At 37.9% G+C, this 9,729-nt stretch overlaps 1 protein-coding gene across 1 annotated transcript; it reads right to left on the reverse strand.

The window, feature by feature from the left end:
• Positions 1-5,538: 5,538 nt before the first annotated feature.
• Positions 5,539-6,104, reverse strand: LOC141619889 (uncharacterized). The gene is made up of 2 exons (XM_074436906.1): positions 6,047-6,104; positions 5,539-5,930 (listed from the first exon to the last, which is right to left on the reverse strand). Exons 1-2 carry the CDS (start codon positions 6,102-6,104, stop codon positions 5,539-5,541), a joined length of 450 nt encoding a protein of 149 aa, XP_074293007.1.
• Positions 6,105-9,729: the final 3,625 nt, after the last annotated feature.

Raw genomic sequence — 9,729 nt, forward strand, 5'->3', positions numbered from 1 at the left:
CTGCACCAGTTACTCCTACAACACTACAGATGCCGACATTAGCCAGTCACTCCGAACCCACGGTTTCTTCTAATCCTAAAGGCTTCAAGCTCCCTACCACTGATAAGGGGACTTTTGTGATCAAGCCTTCCTATATAAGCTTAGTGGAGAGAAATATATTTGGAGGAAAAGCTGGAGAGGACCCCGCAAAGCATATGGAGAAGCTTGTTACTTATTTTTTTTCTATTCCTTTGACAGCTGGGGTGACTCAAGATCAGGTGAAACAGACCTTATTTCCTTTCTCTTTGAGAGATGATGCAGCTGAGTGGTTTTGGGACTTAGACATGGAGACTGACGCAGTTACTAATTGGACTTCTCTAGCTCTTGCATTCTACAAGAGGTATTTTCCACCACAGAAAACTAATGCGCTTAGAAGTCAAATTAAAAGTTTTAAGCAAGGTCCCACCGAAGAATTTAATGAAGCTTGGATTTGTTTCAAATGGCTAGTTCGGTCCGTCCCTCACCATGGTTTCGAAATTTGGTTCCTTTGCAACCAGTTTTACAACGGGTTGTATGATGATCATAGAGCCTTGCTTGATTCAGTTGCTATTGAGAGATTCCAAGATAACACTAATGACGGTAATGCTTGGATGTTGATTGATCAGATAGCTACTCACACAGCTGAGTATGGTAACCCAGAGGAAGTAAGAGAGGAAGCGGGTCAGATAATGCGGTTGTGGCACAGTTGGAGACCATACTTGCTCAAATAGCTGAATTAAAGACTACTCAGTCTTTGGGTAAACAGGAAACGGTTCACATGGTTCAACAAGAAGTGACCTGCGAGAGATGTGGGATAGATAGCCACACTGCGGCCAAGTGTATGAGTACCATTGAGCAAGTTCATGCCTTCGAATCTTTTAATCAAGTTACTCCTTATTCTAACTTCTTCCCTGAAAGGAGTCAGAATGCTTATGCTCAAGCCCCGCCGCAAAATACTTTTATTATTCCTCCAAATCATGGTAATCAACCACAAAGTAACTTTGTTCGGCCAAATCAAGGAGGTTTTCAACAAATGCAACCTCCTCCTCAAGCTCCAAGTAATGAGATGTCAGAATTGAAGGCTCTATTGCAACAAACTTTGATGATGCAACAAAAGCAAACGGCTCAGATTTCCGAACTCATGGCTCACAACAAGATGTTGTATACTCAAGTTGCTCAAATGGCGACTCAAAATCCTTCAAAACAGTCCGGTCTTCCTCCTCAAGGTAAACAAGATCATGAGCAAGTCAAGGCTATTTCTTTGAGGAGCGGTACTTCTTATCAAGGTCCGGACATGCCCATTAATGATGATGAGGTTCCCTACATGCATCCTAAGGGATTGTGAAATCTCGAGTTGAGCGACGACGAGAAAGAAACTTCAAAGGATCAAACACGGGATAAGCAAAAAAGACAAAAAAAAGGGAACTGGCGTGGTGACTCGATCGAGCCAGCAGAGGATTGATCGAGGAAATAGCATGCTCGATCGAGTACACCGAGGGCTCGATCGAGGCACCCCTTCTGGCAGTGATTTTTCGTCTTTTTCAGCTACGGCATTGGATAAAAATAGGTTCCTCGATCGAGTGACTACTGGGCTCGATCGAGGTACTCCTGTAACTGACGATAATACTTCCAAATGTACTCCTAATGCAAAAGAAGATGAGCCAATCAAAATTCAACTACTTTTTCCTCAATGATTGCAGAAATCCAAACTTGAACAACAGTTTGGAAGGTTCATTGAGGTACTAATGAATCTTTAAGTCACAGTGCCATTTACTGAATTGGTAACTCAAGTGCCGGCTTATGCTAAGTTTTTGAAAGAGATATTGTCAAAGAAGCGGTCTTTAAATGAAGTGGAGACTATTGTGTTCACTCATGAATGCTACGCCGTGTTACAAGCCAATTCTTCACCAAAGCAAAAGGATCCAGGGAGTTTTTCTATTCCTTGTACTATAGGCCCTTTAAATTTTGACAATGCTTTATGTGATTTAGGAGCGAGCGTCAGTGTCATGCCGTATAAAATCTGCAATCAATTAAACAAGACTAAGCTTAAATGTACTAACATGACTATTCAATTGGCTGACAGGTCTATTAAGCATCGTATGGGTATCTTAGAGGATGTGCCAGTTAAGATAGGGAAATTTTTCATTCCAGTCGACTTTGTAGTGATAGATATAGCTGAAGATTCTCGTGTTCCTATTATTCTAGGACGACCATTCTTGCATAATGCAGGGGCGCTTATAGATATTAGACATGGGAGTCTTACGTTAAACATTGGAGATGATACTATCACTTTTGGTCTTGACAAAGCATTACGTCCTCCCGATTTAAAAGCTTCTTGTCATCTGATTAATGCTCTTGGTCCCACTTTTGATGATTATCTTGCTTTATGTTTCGACAGGAATCCACCTGACGCCCCTGCTGCTGCGTCATATCCATGGAGCAAGGAAATGTGTAAAATTGAGAGGTTGATATATGGAGATGAGCCTCCTCCTGAGATGGTTTACAGCTGTAATGAGAGTGTTGACATAGAAGCCGAATTGGATGCTTTGGAAGCTGAGATTTTCAGAGAGGAGTCAGTCAAAGTTTTTGATGAAGCTCCTATGACGGATGAAGTGCCCTATCTCTCACCAAGTGATGATGACTTGAAGAATGATGAACAGTGCTCATATTTTATATTAGACTTTGAGTTTGATACACACGAACTTTATTTGTCCTTTATTTTCTTTGCTTGGACTATTTATTGGTGCTACATATGCTTGTGTGTAGCACATGCACTACTTTTTGATTTACTGTTACGAGCTTTAAGTTGTATTGATTGTGCTTTGAATGGCATTTGTTTTTGAATGCAGACTGTGCTCGCCATATAGTTCCTCGATCGAGTGCTGGCAGGCTCAATCGAGTAACCTTGCTCGTTGGGTCAGAAACGTGGCCAGATGGATAGAAATTGCACGGTTGATTATCTTCCTCTATTTTTGCAACTGGTATGGGGGAATTTCATACGCTCTTACCCGGTATTCTCTTCCCTTGTACCTTATTTTATTGTATTGTCTATTTCTTTTCCATTTCTTTTGTTAGTTGTGTCATTTCGGTTGCTGGAGATTTTTGTCTGATTGCTATGCTGTAGGCGTCACAATGAGGACACTGTGACATTTAGCTTTGGGGGAGGAGTTTTAATTATGTTGTGTGATTTATTTATGTTTTGTGCTTTTATATCAAAAATCAATAAAAATTAAAAATTTCAAAATACAAAAACATGTTATTCCTTTATTTTGAGTCGAGTCTTGGTGAATTAAATAACAATGATGTTAAATTGCATTGTTTTTGCATTTGAATCCCATATGGTTGTCTATGTACATTGTTTTGACCCGTTATTCATGGAAACAAAGCTCATAATTCAAGTCTTGACCGTATTAACATTCCTTATGCTAATTAGATTTGACACAATTATGTTGGTAAAATACTTAAATTCTGAGGTCTATAGAGCTTTCTAGGCCAGGAACATCAATAAAATGGTCTCATTGTCAATTAGGCTTGAGTGTGGTTCTCCTTATGGAATGTGCAATATCTAATGCATAAGTGTGACATTGATTTCTTGATGCTTTTATTGCTTTCATTTGACTAAGTACATGTGGATAGGCGGTTCTTACCGTTCAAATAAGCCTTACATTACCTTTTGTTTAGCCCGTTTGAACCCTTGTAGTCAATCTTAATTTACATCCTATGAGCTACAATCCAAGAATTTGCCTACCTTTTCGGGACAGTCGCAGTTGCTTGTGTATCATGTCTATTTTACTACTATGGTTGGGATTGGGACTATTATTGTCAATTGTAGGTGTAGTAGAACTATTTAGCAATTGTGTTGTATCCTTGTGTTGGAAAAAGAAAATTATGAAGCAAAAGAAAAAGAAACGAAAAAAAAAATAAAGAAAAATCGAAAAAAAAAGGAATTGAAAGAAGAAGAAAAGAAAAGAGATTGCTTCATTTGGTTTTGTCAAGGATCAAAAGGATGGTCGTTAGAGTCTAATGCATTTTTGGAGAGTACTTCATTCGCTCTCATGTGTTGTAAAGTTGAGATCATTTCTCTAAGTTGGGTTCATTTGTTATTTTAATATTTGGTTTTGGTTTTGGTTTAGCGCAGCGAATACCATCTTAGCTCCACATATCCATTACGTGCTTTGGCACAAACCATTTTTATCCCTTTAACCCATTTGCCACCCTTATTGTCCTTGATACATGTACTTTTGTCTACATATTGGATGCATATTAGTTGGGGAAATCTCTATCACATTAGATTGCATGCATGTTTCATAAGTCGAGTGAGTGTTCTACTTCTTTCTATCTTCAAATATAATTAACCCTTACATACTTATGAGTGCATGAGCGAATCCGCGCGAATCCGACTGATTTGTCTTGCAAGATCGAAAGGTATTTGGCATTTGTCTATAGTATGGTGACTTGAGACTTGAGCTACGTTTTCTATTACCCGTACCTTTGAATTTGTTTTATTAGTACACTTTGGTCATTTCTTTGTTACATATATGGATAGCTTGGGATTTGTATCTGCACCAACATTAGCTCTGAGTTGTTTATTCGCCATTTGTATGATTACTTTTTGTAATTTGTGTTGCTTTAGTTGATGACAAGCAAAGAGATGGTTTGAGGGAGTTTGATGAGTCATAATTATATGCATATTTATGCCTCCCCTTAATTGTTTCTGATACGGTTTTCGTGATATTTTATATCATTTACATGCCTTTTATGTTAGAACGTTGATACTTCCGCTTTTTTATGTTTAATGCAGGAATGATGAATTTGAGGAGAAAAGGAATGATATGGGCATCACGGAGTAGGCATGGAGGAATACACGGAGCATGGCACGGGAATCTATAAGAATAAAGGAAGAGAAGTTAAGAAGAAAACACGAAGAAAAGAGCAGAAACAAGTGATGCCTCGATCAACTTGATCTAGGCTCGATCGAGGAAGAGGTGACTCGATCGAGTAAAGCTCGGCTCGATCGAGGAACCATCCAGTTCTATAGTTTCCGCAAATTTCCTTAAGTCGGTTATGTTTTATTATAAATACCTAAAACCGCACCCTAGTTTATTAACACTTTATTTTTCCGTTAGTTTCGTAAAACTCCTCAAAAAACTCTCTTAGAATACTTATTTTAGTTTAATTATTGTTCTTACTTCCGGATCTAAGCTATTTTACGGTATTGTTCTAATCTTTCTTCAATAATTATTATTTCAATTACTTGTTCATCTTTCATGCTTTTAATCATGCTTCTTATTATTGCTATTGTTGTTATTGTTATTAGTATGAGTAGATAAATATTTTATCTAGGGTGAAAGGGGATCTAGGATGTTTTTTTTGGTAAAAAGGTAAGCTTATGTTAATAAGATAACCAAGATACAATCGTTTATAGCTCAACTAGCTAACAAAGCTAACTCACTGATCAACAAGTTTTAACTCCCTAACTAACAAGATTAGGGAAAAGCACACATATTACATGACAAAAATTCAATTTTTGTCTAATCTAGCAATAAGGAATTCTGGACACAAAAGGATGTTCTCTATTCTGCAATGATTCCTGCTCCACCAGATAGAATAGATGAGATCTAGCAGCAGCATTGCAGCCTGATAATGAAGCTTCTGTGACGAAAATCTCTGTCTGGACCACCAATCAAACCAGTCCTGACTAGGTAGATGGCACCCCAGTCTAGAGGACAGGATTTGAAGGCATTTCTTGCTGTATTCACACGCAAAAAACAGATGGGCGTGTGTCTCAGGAGCGTTAGCACATAAGACACAGGAATCATCCATGACAATCCCCATTCTTTTCAGACGCTCTCTGGTTAATAATCTGCCATGCATCACCAGCCATCCTATAAAGCTGATCCTAGGGAGGGCATCTGATTCCCAAACAAAGTTTGCCCAGGGTACATTCATACAAGGAGAGCCAAGCCAGTCATAGCCACTACGAATAGTGTAGTCCTGCTGATACTGTAACCACCAGTCTCCCACATACCCAGCTTTAATAAGATCTCTGATCCTACAAAGCTTCCTTCAAGCCTGATCGAGGCCATTTCGTGTTCACAATTAAGTATATGTGGTCGTTGGTCAATGGTCGATACAAAACACAATTTATACTTCACAAACAACTCTACAATTAGTAAAGAGGCAAGTAAAGGTCGGATCCCAAGGGACGGGTATTGAAATGAGAATTCTATTGTAACTAGTAGTGTCTAGGGGGTGTCACAAATTGGGTTGATGTAGAAAGTCACTAAACTAAAATAGCAATGAAAATAAACAAGCAAGATGAATAAAAAGGGGTGTAAACAATTGATTAAAAGCACTAGGGTGTCATGGGTTCATAGGGAAATCATGGGATATGATCATACAAACATGTTCTCAAATTATAAGAAAGAAATTATTGTTGTGATGGATTGAGTTGGGTTATATCTTACAATCCTAGGAAAGTTTGGGTCCCGGAGCCGAATCGATTAGATTGTACAACACCTACAAGTCGGATTAATCTTTCCTACTCAACACATGCATGGTCTAACAAGACTCGAGTTGGGTTATGTCTTACAAGTCTCATTGAAAAGATAGAAGATGATAGTAAATGCAAGGATTCATAGGCTTAGCATTTCATCAAATATAACATGTGCATGTATTAAGATCAAAACAAGCAAGCAAATAAGATATGAAAGCATATTGATTTAAGCATGAATCATTCCCCATGTTGGTTTCCCCTAATCACCCATTAAACCCTAGCTAAGAGACTACTTACTCATTATCATGTTGATCATGCTAGCAAGGTTGTCAATCATACCAACAATATGAAACATGATGAATAAATGAAAGTAATTAACAATAATTAAAAAGGTATTAAGAGATTATACCTACTAATGATTCCAATAGTAAAGCAAGAATAATAGAAGTACTTGAATCCTAGATTGAGAGGTTGTCAATCTCCCAATAATAACCCAAATAATCTTCAATTACCCAAAATAAAGGAAGAACAAGAGAGAGATTAAAGAACTAAAACTTGGATTAAAACTTGATTAATACTTGATTACAATATTGAAGAGAGATTTGATTGATATTAACTACACTAATTATTGATAAGAAGAACATGCTCCTCTAATTAGCCTAATGGGGTATTTATAGTGAAAATTAGGGAGGATGCATTAGGGTTAACTAAGGGCTAAACTAGTAATTACACTTTTTAAGTTGAGCAAGGAGGAACCGGTATTTTCTGAGAGAAGGGCTTCTCTTTTCGTAGCTTGAAGAATGAAATCCGTGCTGTACTGAAATCCGTGCGGATTAGAGTTGGGACGGCCGGATTTGGGCTGGGCAATCCGAGCGGATTCAGGAGAGGGACGCTCGGATTGTTGAGGCTGGACGGACGGATTTGTCTCCGTTCGGGATTGTTGGTCAGCGTCAATTCTTCTTTTTTTTCTTCCCTTTTCTTCATAAATTCCTTGGGGATTTCCTTGGGGACGCAAGGATCCTTTCTCAACATTGTTCTTCTACTATGATATGTACAAAGGCCTTCTAGTCTTGTCTCTTCTTGATGCTTGGTCATTGAATACAATCAATTTAGCCTTGTTTTGCCATGAAAATGCAAGATTCTTACTCCTTTCCTACCAAGGGATCAAAATCTCAAAGAATATCCAAAACAAAGAACTAAAGGTAAGAAATGACCCAAATAGGCACTAAAAAGCATGGAAACAATGGTAATTCGGGGGCTAAATATGCGTCAATTATGGTCACATCAAATATCCCCAAACCGAACCTTTGCTCGTCCCGAGTAAAGAGGTGACAAAGACTAGGACCAAAACTAACCTATCCTAATAATAATAGCCGATATGAGACAATTAGCGGGTCTCACTCCGCCCCTTCAACTCACAACAAGACAACCATGAGGTAGGATGCCTTCTTGCAAGGCAAGGTGGGTCTTGCCAAAATGGCGACACATCCAAACATTAAAGCACATAAAATCACATAATGGATGCATCTACAAAAAGAATAGCCACTTTCCTCATCTAAGTGGCGGAAATTATCTACAAGGGAAGCAATTCAAGGGTACACAATCCTTCATAGATGCAATTTGTTCAAACTACTAAGCCTAGAAGGATACCAATAAATCACCTCCAAGTTGTGTCAAGCTAGGGTACCTTTGTCCTCAATCGTTAAATGCTTTTGTCAAGAGTAGACTCCCTATGGTGTTAGAAACACTGGAGGATCGCGGAATTCCCCCTCTTGCCTAGACAAGAAGAAGGGTCGTCGCCTCTCTACCATGCACAAAAATGGATACGATGGATAAAGGGATCAATAGATATTTGAGTTTCACTTTGGGAGTTTGCTTTTGTTTTTGTTTTTTTCCCCCCCAATTTGTTGTGGCATTTGACATTTGAAAACACTTTCTTTGCCATTTCTTTTGATTTTTTGTCTTTTCAACACTTGACAATTTTTCAACTTTTTGCATTTTCTTTTGAACATTTTCAAAGTCACCCCAATTAGTAACGAGGGTGCCTTGTATTTGAAGCTTAGGAGTTCTATTTTTGCTCCTTTTTTCATTTGATGCATTTTTGCAAACTTTCTTTCACTTTTCATTTCATTGAACTCAAATTGATTTCTTTTTGTGCCCATTCCCTTTTTGATGACAAAATGTATGGTAGAACATGGATGAATGATGGAAGTATGCATGGTTTCAAGGGTCACCTTGGAATAAACGGTAGCCAAGGAGTTATCACACCACAAGGTACTCTTGACTAGGCCTTAAACCATGGGTCAAAGGATACTAGCATGACACATCCTAGGGTGTTTTATAAGTATTCTAACAAGCAAAGTCTTAAGAATAAAAAGCATCTACTAGGGCCTATATACACTTGTCAAGCTTCCCAAGTAGACGGTTTCATAAAATTTTTCTAACCATGCAAACTACATGCCATGATGCAACTAACATATACACATCCTAATGCAAATGATTCTACCAACTAATATGGCATATAAACTAAATGCAATCCTAAGTTCACATTGTTGTACCGCATCAATCAAAATAAAGCCACATAGTCATTAACATAAAGAGGAAAAAGGAGATTGGAAAGATCATACCATGCGGTCTTCAATATCCTCATGTCTCGGATGTGGCGTAGTCAATCAAAGTGAACAAGGATAAACAAACACAATATATACAAGACAATATATACAAAGGAAATGAACTTGTTTTTGGTTTTTCAATTTTTTCAATTTTTATGATTTTTGAAATTTTTCAATTTTTATGGGTTTTTTGAATAAAAGTTAAGTGTTAGAATTTCCATCCCCACACTAATATGGGCATTGTCCTCAATGGCCAAAATGATGGAAATTATGCAAAGATGATGCATGATTTCTATACTAAATGCAATTCTACACTAAGCTATACTACATGATGCATGGTTTTTGTTATGACGGAGAGGATAATTTAGATTACCTCCCGTTGTGTATGCATTAACTTCCCCAAACCAAATGAGACACTATTGCTAATGTCAAGGATGGGTATAGTTCATGCACACACTATGCTATGCATGAAACTAGATTGTCATTTTGGATTTTACAAATGGGAACAATAAAGAACACCTCAATGGTACCGAGGTGTGAGTCCTTTGATGTTGCTAGGACTAAACCAACAATGATCAAAATGAAATAAAATACAAAGAGATA

The sequence above is a fragment of the Silene latifolia genome, chromosome X, assembly GCF_048544455.1.
Source record: "Silene latifolia isolate original U9 population chromosome X, ASM4854445v1, whole genome shotgun sequence".
NCBI lineage: Eukaryota > Viridiplantae > Streptophyta > Magnoliopsida > Caryophyllales > Caryophyllaceae > Silene > Silene latifolia.